At 33.9% G+C, this 17941-nt stretch overlaps 1 protein-coding gene across 3 annotated transcripts in view; it reads left to right on the top strand.

Annotated features, from left to right (window-relative positions):
- The window catches only part of ARHGAP5 (Rho GTPase activating protein 5), a 78663-nt gene extending 61277 nt beyond the window's left edge, over positions 1 to 17386 (top strand). For 2 of the 3 annotated variants that reach the window (XM_055418223.2, XM_055418222.2), the window contains exons 4-7: positions 1550 to 1627; positions 4162 to 4293; positions 6246 to 6351; positions 11787 to 17384. In XM_055418223.2, the coding sequence (XP_055274198.2) occupies positions 1550 to 1627; positions 4162 to 4293; positions 6246 to 6351; positions 11787 to 12114 (644 nt within the window). In that variant the 3' untranslated portion in view covers positions 12115 to 17384. Of the gene's footprint in view, positions 1 to 1549; positions 1628 to 4161; positions 4294 to 6245; positions 6352 to 11786 lie in introns of all 3 variants that reach the window. The other variant, XM_055418224.2, reaches the window with a different exon arrangement.
- Positions 17387 to 17941: the final 555 nt, after the last annotated feature.

Here is a 17941-nt window from a genome sequence, read left to right as displayed (position 1 = left end):
TTAACCTGATGAAAATTAGAAGGGATTAATATATTGTCCCATACAGGTACCTTGATATTGCTCTGTAAATAGGTTTGACAGAATCCACTATTCTTTTCTTCTTTTTCCTCCTTGTGATCAGAAGAGTACAATGCCTTATCAAATTGAGTCTCTTTTAGAAGTTTCCCGTTGAACATAGCGATAGGTTTTTGGCTGATGATACAAGTCTTGGGTCTTCTGTTGTCCCACAAATCCCTGCAGCGCGCACGCGCGTGTGTGTGTGTGTCTAATTTCTTTATGTTCTTTAGACTGGATAATTTCTGTTGTTTGTCTTCAAGTTCACTTGCTCATTTCTCTGTCATTTGTTGTTGATTGCATTCAGTGAATTCGTTGTTGCTGTTACTGTGTTTCTGGTTCTAAAATTTCCATTTTGTTGTTCCTTATATTTCTGTTTCTTTGCTGAAACTTCGTTAGAAAGTTTGTTTCAAGTGTGTTTATAATTGTTCACCAAAGTGTTTTATGATGCTTTGAAATCCTTATCAGATAATTCCACAACTGACATCTTTGTATCGGTGTTGGTTAATTATCTTTTCTCACTCAGGTTGCGATTTTCTTGATTCTTGAAATGATGAATGATTTTCATTTTATTATGGTTTTATTCTAGATTTTGGATAGTGTGCTGTGAAACTTTGAGTCTTATTTAAATCTATTTTTAACAGGCCTCCTCTGACACTGTACTGGCAGCGGAGGAAGGCTGCCTCATTACTACAAAGTGAGGCTAGAAGATTGGCCTTCCCACCCTGCTTGATCTCCACCAGCCTCTGTTGACCACTGTGGTGGAGAGGGGAGGGTACCTCTTACCTCAGGGTGGTAGTTAAGAACTTCAGGCTTCAATCAGCCCCTGCTGACATCTTGAAAGGGGAAGGACACCTTTGTTACTGCTAGCTCAAGTAGAATTCTATTTGGTTGCCATTGTTGTGAATGAGGAGGAGTAGGTTCCACGGTGTTTGGCTGGAGTAGGGCAGTAATTAAAAATGATTTTGCTTGCTCGTCTGCACCTCTCCCCATCCTTTCACCGGAGAGAGCAGACTTTTCTTGTTGGTTTTCTGGGTGGTGGTTTGTTGTTTTTATTTTGTGCCTGTGTTCATCAGTGTTTCTGGGTTGCAGGCTTCTCTGTTGCCTGGTCTAGGATATATAAGGCAAAAAGAAAACCCAGAGAACTCAGTCATGTTGTTTTTCATGTTCTTAGAGTTGCTGTTAATTCAGTTTCTCTCCACCTTTCAGTGTCTTTATTTTTTTCAATATATCACAGTCAGGAAATTAGATGTATTTAGTAAAAGAAATAGGAAGAATGTTTCTTCTCATTTTTTGCATGGAACTGAGTAGGCTAACTGGTTTAAAATTAAAATAGTCCATTGTGAACTTACTTTAAATGAAATGTTCAAAATTATTTTATTCCTAAAAATATTTGCCACCATATTTTGTAAGTCACTAAGTTGTACATAAGGTTAAGTATATTCTTTGTTGTACCTATATATGTATGTACCAAAAGTCTCTTTCTTTATTTTAGGATTATGTACTGAAGGACTCTACCGTGTTAGTGGGAACAAAACTGATCAAGACAATATTCAAAAGCAGTTTGATCAAGGTAAAAAGATAATTATATAAGACAAAATCATAATTTTGTTAGTTTCCTTATTGAAATTTCATATGAAAACCTCCTTAAGATTATGTATTATGAGAGAAAGTTTTGAAGTAGTATTAGGAGTATTTAATCAAAGCAGATACCAGAGTCAAGAGACAGGAGAGCTATAAATCCATTACCAGAATTGGAAAAGCAGTAAATTGAGTTATGATGCATCATCATCTTTGTGTTTGCAGATTTACCTTTAAGTTCAAATTGAAAGTTTTTTTTTCTTTCATGATACTGTGCCAACTAATTAGGGATTTTTTAAAAAGCTTAATTTCCTACTCAAATTAATTCTATATGAGATCAAAGATTTAAGTGAAAAAAATGAAATCTGTATGAACTAGGGAGAAAAATGGGTGCATATTTTTATAATCTTGGAGTAAGGGGAGGCCTAAACTTAACATGAAACCTAGTAAGCAGGAACAAGATGATAAACTGGACTGCCTAAAAATGTAAAAACTTCTGTATGGGACAGTGGATAAAACAAAATCAGGAGAAAAACTGTAAATCTAGGGGGGCTATGGAATTTCTTTGCTAGGTTTAGCAATTCATTTCAGAACAACCAATATACAAATGAAAATATGGTCAGCCTCTGTCAGTTATAAATAAATAAAAATTAAAACAAAAAGGTTGTATTTATTATGAGAATGGAAAAGATTATTGATAGGGCATAGGCAAACAGGTATGTTGTATATTATTGATTATGGGTGCTTTAGATAGCTTTTGCTGGAGAAATTCCATTTGTAAATATTTATGTTACAAGTCTTCCTGTAAGCCTACCAAGAAATTTATTGCAGCAATGTTTGTATTCTGTTTTAAAGGTAAGTCCACTCATGTTTACAAGCAGAATACTAGAAAACCATATAGAATAATGAAGATTATATGTGTTGAAATGGTAAAATTGTTGAGTGTTGGAGAAGAGGGTGTATGTGCTTTGCTTTGAAAGAGTATTGTTAGTGTTTCACTTTTAAAATATTTTGTTACAAGAACTGTTTAGACTTTATCAAATTCTTACAATTTTACTTCTAAGTAATAAAGGAAGAATGGAAGAATAGTCAGTACCAGGGCCTCTTGATTTAGACTTTCTGGTTTTGTTTTCTAGTTCTACCACTTACTGTGCTAAGTTGATTCAGTTGTGTCCAATTATTTGTGACCCTATGGTCTGCAGCCCGCCAGGCTCCTCTGTCCATGAGATTTCCCAGGCAAGAATACTGGAGTGGGTTGCTGTGCCCTCCTTCAGATCTTTCCAACCCAAGGATCAAATCCACATCTCTTAACATCTCCTGCATTGGCAGGCGGGTTCTTTACCACTAGCGCTACCTGGGAAGTCACTTACCTTTGTGACCTCTGGAAGTTAATCTTTCTAAACAGCAGCTTTTCATAGTCTGGAATGGAAGTGATAAAAATAACCAAAGAATAATGAGATAATGCATATGAGGAGTTTTCTGTGCCAGACACCATGTTAAGTGTTCACTGGGTAGCTTATATTTCAAGGAATGTTGTCTGCCTAAGGAAGTAAGCTTTAATAAATACATGTTTTTAATCATAACATCTTTATAGTTTTTTTAAAAGAAATCTAAATCTTCAGTAATAGAATATTATGTAAATTTTATGTCTGGGAGAATGTTTTATAGTCGTTAAAATTGTTTATAGGACAAAATGTGAAGATTGGTGATTCTTGGTTAATGATATGCGTGAGTTCTTTGTATTTTTATTATTATTGCAGAATTTCTACAAGCTTGAAATTGCAGTGAAATGTTTCCTGCTCCCTCAAAATATTTTTTAAAAGTTACTGGTGAAATTTTAATAACCTTGGATAATGCCTTAAAAATGAAATTCAATATAAAATATATATGATTCATCTTTTTTTTTTTAATGAGCAGAAAAGGGATGAAAGGAAACATGCTAAAGTATAAAAGTGATTATCTCTTGGTTATGGGGATAATTTTTTATCATAAGTATTCATTGTATTTATAAAAGGAAAATAAGACTTTAAAATAGCAAATTAACCTTATAATACATCTTTACTGTGTTCTGTTCTTGTCTATTTAAAGTCAGAACTTCACTGATAAGTGTTTAAAGTGTTTTATATTAAAATTTTTTAAGTATAAGTTAAAAAGTTGAAGGTTGAATTTATATGTATGATTCCTATCTTTGTGTCTCTGTTTCCTTATGACCTCTTTGAAATAGCTTCCATTAAACAGAATGTTTTAAGAGAGATGTTAAATAATATTGCCTGTATACTAATAAGCCTAATAGGTTTTTTTATTGTAACAGAAAATGCTGCTTGCTTGGTTTTCTCTTTCATTGTCTATAGTTTTATCAGGTAAACTTACATTAAAACAATGGGGGAGAGATGAATCTGCCTGTAAATAAAGGTGATCAATGAGAAGACTTAAATATCTTTGGATCTTCAAATACCCATTTAGCTTACTTCTCTTGTAATAAATTTAAATTTATTATAATTTTTAATTTCAATTTTTGTCTTGTAGATCATAATATCAGTCTAGTATCAATGGAAGTAACAGTAAATGCCGTAGCTGGAGCTCTTAAAGCTTTCTTCGCAGATCTACCAGATCCTTTAATTCCATATTCTCTTCATCCAGAGCTACTGGAAGCAGCAAGTAAGTATAAGCCTCTTTTTTTTTTTTTTGAGAGGGATGATGGTAGTGGGGTTTGTACATTGATTGCTATGTGTTAAAATAGGTCGTTCAGTAGAATATGTAGCAAATAAAAATTCAGCTTTTAGAGCTGTTTATTAAAGTTCTTTCCCTTTAAATAGTTTTAGCTAGCCTCCTAGATGACTAGGTGCTCCTAAAGTTAGATCATAGTGCTGAAAGTTTGAGGTTTGAGTTTTAATTCAAACTCAAAGGCATTTAGGAAAAAGAAATTAATTCTTCAAACTAATGTATCTGTAACGTATTTTAGTAAAATACGTTTTAAGTCAAAGAAATTGACTTTGGCCTCGTGTCTTAAGTCAGTTTTTGAGAGAGTTAGACAGGAAAATGAATACCTATTCGGTATTGATTCTTACTTGGCATCATCATTCATCCAGATGATTCTGCTTAGCAGATACGCATTTGTTATCTGGAAGATGAGAAAAAAAGGTCTATTTGACTGTCAGGTAACCTAGTGCTTAATCCTTACTGTGTTCTCATTATTTAGTTTCTAAATATTTCTCTTCAATATGTCCTTCTGATTCCAAGTCTTCAGGCTCTTTAGAGTGAAGTTACTTTCTTAGAATTTTGATTGTTAGAGTTCTCAGTTAATTTTCTTTTAATTAAAACCCACTTCAATATATTGGCACACGATGCAGTTGCCTTATACATAATCTCATATATAAACTGGGAAAATGGTCCATTTGATAGCTTAGATTTTCTTACTTTTTTGACTGTAAACAATAGCCTTATACCTTTCCTAGTTAGGAAATTATTGAGGGCTGATTTAGAAGTAATATGTGGCAAATGAGAAATTTCTTAGTACTTGGTTTTTGGGCTTCCCTGGTGGCTCAGATGGTAAAGAATCTGTCTGCAATGTGGGAGATCTGGGTTTGATCCCTGGGTCAGGAAGATCCCCTTTTAGAAAAGGGAATGGCTACCCACTCCAGTATTCCTGCCTGGACAATCCCATGGACAGAGGAGCCTGGTGGGCTGCAGTTCATGGGATCGCAAAGAGTCAGACACAGCTGAGTGACTAATACACAGTAAGTGGTATTTGTACTACCTGTCATGAATTGCTATGTGGAATGGGCCCCTCCAGAGGAACCCACTGTTATTTTGGAAGAAAGAAGTGAATGAGGAAGAGAAGCAAGTAAGGGTGCTCTCTTCTCTCCTCCTGTTTACAGCAGAACTGCCTTTCACTTATCCTGTTTCATAATTTGCATAAGTTTGAAAAGTAACTGACTGCTGTAGTGATTGTGAAAATAGATGTTTGATAAGCTAAGTGAATTATAAATAAGTATATGGTGATGCTTTAAATCAGGTGCTGGCAAACTGACCTATAGGCCAAAAATTCAGCTTGCTATCAGTTTTCAGAAGGCTTGCAGGCTAAGAATGTTTTTTTACATTTTTAAATGGTTGAAAATGTTAAAAGAAAAAATTATATGATGTTAAAATTATATGAAATTCAGATTTTTTTTTTTTAGTTCTATTAGAACAAAGCCAGTCTTGTTGCATATTGTCTGTGGCTGCTTTTGTACAACTGCAGAGTTGAATAGTTTCACCCAGAAAGCCTAAAATATTTACTCTTTGTGCCATGAATATTAAGAGCTTAACAAGTTTGTTAGTAATTAGTTGATTCTAAGTCAGTATCTAGTTAGATGTCACTTTAAAAAATTACTAATACACTATTTAGCCATCCCCAAGTTACTTGTCCAGTTATTAACTTTGTGAAGTCTTACTGTAATAAATGATAATCTATTTATTAACAGATTCTTTACATTTTATTTGTTTTTGTTTACCCCTCCTGACATATTTCATATACATTCTTGATTGTTTTATACAATAAGCATAGCAAGAAGCTTTATCAATATTTTTTAATGTCTGTGTTTCATACAAATTCCTCACTACTTTTACAGAAATCCTGGATAAAGCAGAACGCCTTCATGCACTGAAAGAAATTGTTAAGAAATTTCATCCTGTTAACTATGATGTATTCAGATATATAATAACACATCTAAACAGGTATTTTTGTTTTTTGTTTTTGCAAGTAAAATGCACTACAGATTTCAACATGTAACTATAAATTGGATAATTTTAAGATAGAGACAAACTAAATATACAGTTCAGTTTTGAATCTCTAGATCATTTTTTCCTGGATTTGTAAAATAGGTTCTTCATCAACCTTTTTAAAGAAAGATATATGGCCCTTTTAGTATATGTAATAATTATATAAAAAGTAAGTGAGTACTTTTTTTTTGTCATTGCTATTCTTTAACAGTTCTTTTCTATAGAATTTTAGTTACAAAATGACACTTAGATAATTAACCTAATCAACCTTTTTGAAGTTGGAAAAATTGAGATTTAAAGAGAGAAATCATATGCTCAAGTGACACATCTTACGATTAGAATCCAAATTTTATTAAGTGGTTTAATTCCCTCTTCTTTTGTACTATTTCTTTTGTATATCTTGCTTGTTTTGTTTAGCTAGTCTTCATAGTGAAAGTCTATTAGAAACTTGAATTCATATTACCGTCCTTCTTGATTGAAATGCGTAACATTATCCAATATCAAAAACCTTAGATAATGTAAAGCCTCATGTTGATGCTTTTCTCTGTAAAGAAACTCTTGCCAATATCATTTGTTAAATGAAAGAAAATATCGATATTGTATAATGGGATAAACCTCAAGACTTTGGAGTTAAATAGGTTTGGTTTTGAAACATTTTTAGTTCTGTGGCCTTGGACAACTTTTTTAACCCTTCCTAAGTCTTGATTTTCTTGACTGTGTAAGAGTGAGAAAAAGAACACCTCACAGAATTGTTATTGAGACTGAGAGTCCACCCTTCACAATATTTTCTACTAACATTGTAATGAACTCATGTTTGGTTTTTTTAAGCTAATAATATCAGTGTCCAAAACAAGTACATTTCAGCCTGTACCTCTTAAAAGAGATTATTAAAGTTTTCAGTGTAGCATAAAATTATAAACATTTCTAGTAACTTGTCTGAAGTTTCCCTCTCTGAGAAAATACCAGCATACATAACATTGCAGTATTTAGTGGAATTTCTTCTCTTGAAAATTACCATACAGATGGTTCATGCTTTTAACAGATATGTACAGGGTACTATAAGAGACATTATCTCGTATGGAATGTTGGGATGGTATAGGAACATATTATAGTTTGAAGTGCTGACATAAGAATTGAACTTCATTAAAAAATAATATGGAAAAGGGACAAAGGAAAGAGCATGTTCAAAGAATCATGTGCTGGTCCACCATCAGTGTTATTGTTAGACACTTAGTGTGTTTGACTCCAGTGATGACAACAAGCACATTTGATACGTTGAGGAATAGCAAAGAAGCATACATTGCTTGAGCAGAGTTAAGGATAGGACAGTACTACTTAGAATGTAACCTGTTGACTAGCTTTAGTCCTCAAAATATTTTCACAAGGAGGTTGCTTTCATGTATATCACTAATTTTATTGTTGAGTTCAACTGACATTTATAGGGGTTGGGGAGGGGAGCAAGTGTCAATGAAAAAAACATTGCATGATTGTTTCTCTGAATGGTATGGGGAGCCACTAGAAAGTAGAATAGAGAAATTGTATCATCAGACTTAAATTTTAAAAGAAATACTCAATTATTGACGATAATGGGTTTACTCTTTGTGCCAGGTACTCTTATAAGTGCTATACAGATATCAATAAATAAAATAATCACACATTTCATGGAACTTACATTCTAGTATAGGAAATAAATGATAAATATATAATCGGTGATTGACAGATTGCAAAAATTATTCCATAGAGTTGTTCTTTAAATATATTCTTTCACCTTTCATATTGAGTGAGTTACTGTGTCAAATTAGTTTTTTGTCCTAATTATTTTTCTTTTTCATTCCTCTGCCACTGCTTTAGTTTTAATTTCATCATTTCTCATTTAGGGGACTCTAGTTTTTCATTGAGCGCTCTGCTGGTTTTTCTTTCTCCTTTGATCACAAGGCCAGAGTGATCATTCTGAAAACTCTTTCTGTAAAGATCACTTATATACTGAAGAAAAAATCCAAATTGTTTAACATTAAATGGCCTAGTTCTAACTTATTCTGTTAAATTTCCTTTCTGTTTCCACCACATTATTACAATACCACTGTATTAAACTGATAGCATTTAACAAAAGGTATCAATTTGTGCCTGGCTCCTTACCACATCTTAACATGACTGCTTTCAGTTCAGTTCAGTCGCTCAGTCGTGTCCGACTCTTTGCGACCCCATGAATCATAGCACGCCAGGCCTCCCTGTCTATCACCAACTCCCGGAGTTCACTCAAACTCATGTCCACAGAGTCGGTGATGCCATCCAGCCATCTCATTCTCTGTCGTCCCCTTCTCCTCCTGCCCCCAATCCCTCCCAGCCATCAGAGTCTTTCCCAGTGAGTCAACTCGTCGCATGAGGTGGCCAAAGTATTGCAGTTTCAGCTTTAGCATCAGTCCTTCCAATGAACACCCAGGATTGATCTCCTTTAGAGTGGACTGGTTGGATCTCCTTGCAGTCCAAGGGACTCTCAAGAGTCTTCTCCAGCACCACATGACTGCCTTAGTCTTTCTCAAAATTCAGTCCTCAAACCAGCAGCATCAGCAAAACCTAGGCACTCGTTAGGAATGCAAATTATTAGATCCCACCCAAGACATAATTATCAATCCTGTGTTTTAACAGGCCCTCCAGGAGATTCTGATATACACTGAGAACCACTGGGAGGTTTTTTTTTTTTAATGTTGATTTACAATGTTATGTTGGTTTCAGATGTTCAGCAAAGTGATTCGATTACATAATTTTTCAGATTCTTTTCCATTATAGGTTATTATGAAATATCAAATATAGCTCCTGTACTATACAGTAGGGCCTTATCGTTTTTGTATTTTATATGTAGTAATGTGTAGCTGTTAATTCCAAAGTCCTCATTTATTCCTCTCCTGCCCTTTCCCTTCGGGTAACCATAGGTTTTCTATTGTCTGTGAATCTTGTTTCTGTTTTGAACAAATAAGTTCATTTGTATCATTTTATTTTTTAGATCTCACATATAAGTGACACTGTATGGTATTTTTCTCTTTCTGACTTACTTTATTAGTATGTCTCTAGGTCCATTCATTAACTACAGATAGCATCATTTCATTCTTTTTTATTCCATTGTGTATATATATTTACCATATTTTTATCCTTTCATCTTTTGATGGACACTTAAGTTGCTTCCATGCCTTAGCTGTTGTAAATAATGCTCCTGTGAACATTGGGGTGGATATATCATTTCAGTTTAGAGTTTTCATCTTTTCTGGATGTATGCCCAGGAGTGGAATTGCTGGATCATATGGCAACTCTAATATTTTAAAAAACCTCCATACTGTTCTCAGTGGTAGCTGTACCAATTTACATTCCCACCAACGACAGTTTAGGAGGGTTCACTTCCCGCCACACCCTCTTCATCATTTATTATTGGTATTTGTAGACTTTTTGATGATGGCCATTCTGAGTAGTATGTGATGGTATCTCAGTATAGTTTTAATTTGCATTTCTTTAATAGTAATTTTGAGCATGTTTTCATGTGCCTATTGGTCATCTGTATGTCATTGGAGAAATGTCTATTTAGGTTTTCTGCCCATTTTTGATTGGGTTTGTGTTTTTTTTGATACTGAGTTGTATGAGCTGTTTGTGTATTTGAAATTAACTCCTTGTCCATCACACTGTTTGCAAATATTTTTTCCCATTCCATAGGTTGTCTGTTCATTTTGTTTATAGTTTCCTTTGCTATGCAAAAGCTTTTAAGCTTGATTAGGTCCCATTTTTGCTTTCCTTTCTATTGCCTTGGGCAGCTGACCTGAGAAAGCATTGCTGTGATTTAATGGGAGAGAATATGGCTTCCCAGGTGGCTCAGTGGTAAAGAATCTGCCTGCCAATGCAAAAGACACAGGTTTGAACCCTGGGTCAGGAAGATTCCCTGGAAAAGGAAATGGCAACCCACTCCAGTATTCTTGCCTGGGAAATCTCATGGGGAGAGGGGCCTGGTCGGCTGCAGTCCATGGGGTCACAAAGGAGTCAGATAGAACTTAGCGACTAAACGACATTGTCAGAGAGTATTTTGGAAATGTTCTCGTCTAGGAGTTTTATGGTGTCATGTCTTACATTTAAGTCCTATGCTGTTTTGATTTCATTTTTTTCTTTTTTTGTATAATGTGAGAAAGTGTTCTAACTTCATTGATTTACATGTGGCTGTCCAGTTCTCCTACTTGCTGAAGACACTGTCTTTTCTCCATTGTGTATTCTCCTTTGTTGAAGATTAATTGTCCATAGATGTGTGGGTTCATTTCTGGGCCCTCTGTTCTGTTCCATTGATCCATGTGTCTGTTTTTATGCCAATACTTTGCTGTTTGATTACTTTAGCTTTCTAGTGTTTGAGAACCACTGTTGTGACTGAAGTACTCTTCCTAGGGTTTTATAACACCTATTACCCTTTACTCAACTCAAACATTACCTCCCTTTTGTTTGTTTTGACTCAACGATTAGACCTGCCCAGGTTCATGTCTTTCAGATTTATAGGCATTTTCAGAATCTTTATTTGACTACCACATAGATATACCTGACTGGGCCCCACTATACACTGTATTTTAAGAAAAGGTTGATTTTATTCTGATTATTCTAATTTAGTCTCTTAACAAAAGATAATGACTTTTTTACCACAGAATACATGTTTTTAGGGCATTTATTTTACCTGGGATGAACAATTCCTATGTTTGGGGATGTGGGTCCTTTGGTTAAAGTTTTAAACATTTTGATATGAACAGTTAAGTATAAAGTTTTCCTGCTACTATGCGTATTGAGCTATTTCTTTATGTGTGAACTGAGAGGGTTGCCTTAAATATCTAAAACTTCCTCCCCATTTAATAATTTTGAGTTAAAATTCAAGATTTGCTTCTTCTTGATTTTTTATATACGGTGGTAGTAATGCTTTGCTCACACATTTAAAAGACTAAGTGCAAATTAGTAATATATGGTCATTTGTAAATTATTTATTGTTAAATCATAAGAGTTTTAAGGTAGAATGTTGTCATTGAAATTGAATTTGTGATGATGTGCAAGGTAGTTGATGATTAAAAAGATTGTTTTTTTAGAATACTAGAAACTTAATTTTCTTTGAAAGTTAAAAAGTCTCCTGGTTGGAGGTAGAATAATTTTTCTGGAAGTAAAAACCATCTTTGATTCTCATAAGGAATGGATTTTACTGCTGTCTTCTGTTATTAGAATGTAGTTGAACATGGAATGCATAAGAAGAAAATGTTTCAAATTTGAAGTTAAGATTTTAAAAAAAAGTAAAGCCAAATCATCTGAAATAATTTCCAACTCATGAATTCTTCAATTGTAATGAGTTTTGACTGGTTTCTAATTGTTCTTTTATATCATAATTTCAGGGTCAGTCAACATAATAAAGTCAACTTAATGACAGCAGACAACTTATCCATCTGTTTTTGGCCAACTTTGATGAGACCTGATTTTGAAAATCGAGAATTTCTGTCTACCACCAAGATCCATCAGTCCGTTGTTGAAACATTCATTCAGCAGTGTCAGTTTTTCTTTTACAATGGAGAAATTGTGGAAACTGCAAACACTGTGGCTCCACCGCCACCTTCAAACCCAGGACAATTGGTAGAACCAATGGTACCACTTCAGTTACCACCACCATTGCAACCTCAGCTGATACAACCACAGTTACAGACGGATCCTCTTGGTATTATATAAGTAAGAAGGATTGCAGACAGCCGAATTTGGACAAAAGAAAATCTAGACATGCATGTTTCAGGGTTCAGTAGTATACTTCATGTTTCTTACAGATAATTCACATTCAAAAAATGAGACATTTCCTCTTTGAACTGTATGGTATTCCTTACTCATTTACATTACAAATCTAAGACCATGTGATAAGCATGACTGAGAGGTTTAATTTTTATAAACAAAAATAGCTATAAAATACAAAGCTGCTGTTGCATGCAACCTTATTGCAATCAGTATATCATTCCTGTGGCATTTTCTGTCACATTATATTGTGAATAAAATTTTTCTATAGAAATTAAATGATTTAAAAACTCACGTATATGAAACATTTAATGCTTTCCAGCCTGCTTTATGGCTGGTTTTGTTATTTGATGTGTTTATTTGAGCAACTTAATTTACTTTTAGTAGTCTGTGTAGATAACTAAAAAGCCCATTTAAGTATTTTATTATTTCAGGCTACTTATGCCATGCTTGGGATGATGTTTGAAGGAAAAAAAAATACATTTAACATATTTCTGCACCTTCATCTTCTAAGTAAACCTGTGGATGATTTGATGGGGTTAAATGAAAATATTTCTTGTACACACATACCAGGGACATGCTTGTGGCTAAAGTGAGTTGATAACGTTGTGCAAAGGATAGTTGTCACCAACTCATTTCTTTATAGTCCATAATGAAACCAACATCTTGTATACTGTTAATTCTGTAAACAGATGCATGTTCAAAAGATCTATTATGGTCTTGTAATCTTAATCTAATATATTTTAGATATTTTAATTTTTTCCCTCTTGGGAAATACATTTAGTATAGTGTAGAAAATACTTCATGACATTTTCATATAAGGTTATATAACTTTTCATACATAAACATGAAATTTGTTGTAGAAAATTCTTTAAACCAAACATTTTAATCTAGGACTTCAATTTAATCTGTCCCTTGAATCTATTTTTATGTGGCCCTTAAAAAAACATATCCAAAAGTCCATTGCTAATATAGCAATAAAAATACTTTGGGTACTGACAGCCTCTTTGGAGTATGTATATATAAAGTTGCAAACTTGTATTCACATTCTTTTCTGTGATATGTTGTACTAAAATCCAAAGTGGCTTTTGCACCATTTTGTAAAACAATTATTTTCCTTTGATGTTGGTACCAGATTTGCTATAAATGACTGCTGCTTTGGAGGTTAAACATTTTGTTAGCAAAGTTACAACCAGAACACTAAATTACAGATAAAATTTTTAGAATTAAGTGGCATAGGTAAATTTTGTTAGGATTTATTCAAAATTTGTTCATCATCAAACCATGCCCTTTTTTTTTCCCCAGAAAGGAAAAAAAAATGTGGTTTTTTTTGTTGCTAGGTTATATTTTATATAGTAAAGAAAAATTTCTTCAGTCCATGTTGTAATCTTCATACTGCAATTTTAAGGTTGTCTAATGTATACTATAGTAAATAGATGATTTTGAGATTTGAGACTCCTAAGAGTTTTATTTGCTCCATTTTTTCCTAAAATAAATACTGTCTTTCCCAACTGTTATGTCCTAGGTATTGTACTTCTAATTTTGACTTCAGAATCAAGATGTTGACATGAACCAGGCTGCTGTGGAAGTACATGTATATTATAAATTATCTTATTTGTGTTATACTCTTACATGTTATTATCTTTTCTAAGAAAACAAAGTCCCTATTATTCCTATTGCAAAGCACACAGGAATTAAGAAAGTACAGTAATTTTTAAAAAGAAAAATCTGGTAAATGTAGTATTCTTGTTCTATATTACTTATACCTATTGTCTATATAGCTTTAATTTATAGCTGTCAGTTTAACATCAGCATGTCTGGCAAAGAAAATTAAACTTTAAGAGTTTTATAAACTGTTTCTAGGTTGCTAAAGAATTTATTTTTCTACTATATATGGTATAGACAAAGCTCAAAACTATGTACAGGAAAAAAGCCTGACTATTTCTTTTGGAAGTAGGCTGAGAGAATTTTCAGAACTGTTCATGTCTTCAGTTCATTCGGTCATAACTTTGCTATTGTAATATGTGAATCCCAGTTTATTTAAGCTATTCTCTTTTATACTGTGTTAATTTAACTTTCATGTACATTTAGTGCAACTTTTGTTATTAAAACTAGCATTTACCATTTTCCATATTTACTACCTTACACCTTCCCCAAAATTTATCTCCACTTTTCTATGCATTCTATAATTGATTTGAAAAGTTTCATAGCGGATCATTTAAAATTCTACTTTTGGTTCAGTTAACCAATAGGTTACAGTTAATTGATAATTAAAATACACTTTAAAGTTCAGTCTGTTACACTGAATTGATTGCGTTTGTTTTTGCCAAGGGTTTAGTTATGTTTTTTAATGTTAGAAAAGTAATTCTACAAGCAAAATAATATAATGAAACATTTTTCTGGTAAGTTACTGGAAGGTTTCACTGTTTTAGGGACCTGTCATATATGAAACTTCTTAAAGGATGAAAAGAATATTAGATAGTCTCGTAATTATGGGTAAATATTAAGGCATTATATTTTACAGTTTTAAATAAAATTCCATCTACACACATGTTGCCATCGTTTCATTTAAGCTTCAGTGCTTATTTCATATTGTACTTAACACTATCTAGATTAGCAATATAAAGAAGCATAGTGGAACTGTCTAAATTTTCAGTAGATTTATGGGAAATCAAATTTTCTTCAGCAGACAGTTATTTAGGATATACAGTTAATTTTAGAACAAAATTCCAGGCAAAATATATTTTCATTTGAAATGGTATTTGTTAGTAGTGCTTTCTCCCTCTGATATTTCCAATGTAAATAATGTAGGTACCAGCAATCTAACTTAGCCAAAAAGCAGCTTTTATTTTCCATACTGTATGTAAATAATGTAGACCTTTTTTTTTTTTTTTTTGAGGTACTGGAATTTAATTTCTTATATCTCTTAGATAGTAACAGAAGGGAGCAGTTGGATTAAGAACTTAGGCCTTAGCTTACATGGTGATTTTTAGTTTTTATACGGTAATAATTGTGATGCTATTTGTCAACTGGATATAAATATATATATAATTTTAAAAAGTCAAAGTGCTTTGTTTCTTTGTTTATTATGTAATTTTTTGTGCTTCACCAACAGGATGCTGCAGTAAATTAAATATCAGTGAAGCTTCTGTGTAAAGAATGCTATGAATAAAACATTAAGAAGCTATGTAATTTTAAGTTATAGTTGCCTCTAATTTTACCATTTCATTGGTAAAAATCAACTTTTTTTCCATAAAGTAGGAAAATATTTTCTAAATTATGTCAGTATGGTGACATAATTTACTTTGAGAAGTGTGTTATTGAGCTTTTACTGTACCATGAGAGGAGATCCAAAATCTGTTCTGGATGTATACCTACAGATGAAAATTTAATTTTAAAATGTTTGGAAAAACAAGGTTGCACAGGTTTCTTAAGACTCAAATGTTACCTCGGTCTGAATTTTTAGCTGTGGCTAGACAGTGGAAACAGTGTCAGACTTTATTTTTTTGGGCTCCAGAATCACTGCAGATGCTGATTGCAGCCATGAAATTAAAAGACGCTTACTCCTTGGAAGGAAAGTCATGACCAACCTAAATAGCATATTAAAAAGCAGAGACATTACTTTGCCAACCAAGGTCCGTCTAGTCAACGCTATGGTTTTTCCCATGGTCATGTATGGATGTGAGAGTTGGACTGTGAAGAAAGCTGATTGCCGAAGAATTGATGCTTTTGAACTGTGGTGCTGGAGAAGACTCCTGAGAGTCCTTTGGACTGCAAGGAGATCCAACGAGTCCATTCTAAAGGAGATCAATCCTGGGTGTTCATTGGAAGGACTGATGCTAAAGCTGAAACTGCAATACTTTGGCCACCTCATGCGACACGAGTTGACTCACTGGAAAAGAGTCTGATGCTGGGAGGGATTGAGGGTGGGAGGAGACGGGGACGACAGAGAATGAGATGGCTGGATGGCATCACCGACTCTGTGGACATGAGTTTGAGTGAACTCCGGGAGTTGGTGATGGACAGGGAGGCCTAGCGTGCTGTGATTCATGGGGTCGCAAAGAGTCAGACATGACTGAACTGAACTGAACTGATAGGACTCTGGGAGTTGGTGATGGACAGGGAGGCCTGGCCTATTGTGATTCATGGGGTCGCAAAGAGTCGGACACGACTGAGCGACTGAACTGACTGACTGACTGAGACATTATTTTGAGCTACTGGAAGTATTGGAAGCCTATTCTAGTTTATAACAGAGGTGCTGACATTGAAGAATATAATATTTTTGTTTTCTTCATGGTTCGTGAATATTACAGTCAAAGTTTATGGGACTTTGTTACCAAATTCTAAGGACCTGGTGAGGTCAGTGACCTGAATGATGATTGTATGTGTTTTATCTTAAGTTTAATCCTTTTAACTACCTTCTTACACTGAAGAATTTCTGATCTACTTCAAAACTTTATATCACATTTTAAATTTTTTATTGTGTCTGAACTCTGGAAGTTCTCAGAAGCCTTTTCAGTTTAGCAAATGTCTGAAAATAAAGTTTTCTAAAATTGAATAAGGGAAGAAACTACTCTTCAACATTGACTTATGGTAGGGTCTGTATGCAGTTGAGAAGACTCTTCAAGTGTTAATAACAGTTTATATCCAATGTCCAGTCATTAAAAGTGATCCAAGTACCATGATCTGTTAAGGTAGTTAAAGTCCACTGACTAATGAACTTTGGGGATATTCACTACTTAGTTGATCCTCATCATCGTTCCTATGAGCATGATTCCATTTTTTCCCCCATACAGTGTTAGTTTTATCTCTGTGCTGTTGGGATTAAGGAATTGGAAAGGTTTTATCTCTGGTGCAGGGCTGGGTGGGAAGGATCTACAGTTCTCATGTTGTTTAAATCTTAAAGTGTTCAATATTAATCTTTTATAGAAATCTTTCAGGATCTTAGCTTGATGTATTAAATTTTAAATCCTGGAATTAATGCAGTGTTGGCAGTTCTGGTTTAGTTACTTTTACTCATTGTTGGAAGAGTGCCAAGACCTTCAGTAGAATGGACTTCTGCTGTAAGTAGATGTCAGGGAATTTATAGTTTAGGAACAACCTGATACTTGTTTATTCCCACAGTATAGATTTTCTGTTCAGCTTTATTTGCCTTATAAAATTTATTCTGAACTATTTAATAATGGTTCTTGTTCTAATAGCTTGTCTGGTACTTTCCCTTGGTATTAAAACAATTTTTTTCAAATTTCTTTCAATTTTGTATTAAATCTTAATCCCAGTATACGTGGTGTTGGATTCGGAGTTGACATATTTACTAATTGCTTAGTAATTCATCCAGATTAGTTTTAGTTATGTATCAGTACTCACCAGAGCTTCCCATGTGGCTTAGCAGTAGAGTATCTACCTTCTAATGCAGGAGCCCCAGGAGACACGTGTTTGATCCCTCAATTGGGAAAATCCCATGAAGGAGGAAGTGGTAACCCACTCCAATATTCTTGCCAGGATAATCTCATGGACAGAGGAGTCTGGCAGGCTACAGTCCATGGCGTCGGCAAAGAGTCAAACATGACTGAGCACCAGATCATTTTTTATGACCTTGAACTAAGTAGTCTGTCCTATTTAATGTTTTTAAGTCCCTATCAATTTTTAATACGTGCACTGTGAACTTCCAGATGTTCAAGCTGGATTTAGAAAAGGTAGAGGAACCAGAGATCAAATTGCCAACATCCGCTGGATCATCGAAAGAGCAAGAGAGTTCTAGAAAAACATCTAT

This window comes from Moschus berezovskii, chromosome 21 (genome assembly GCF_049115385.1).
Source record: "Moschus berezovskii isolate FMDL1 chromosome 21, NW_MosBer_1.0, whole genome shotgun sequence".
Lineage (NCBI taxonomy): Eukaryota > Metazoa > Chordata > Mammalia > Artiodactyla > Moschidae > Moschus > Moschus berezovskii.
This window is presented reverse-complemented; position numbering and strand designations above follow the sequence as displayed.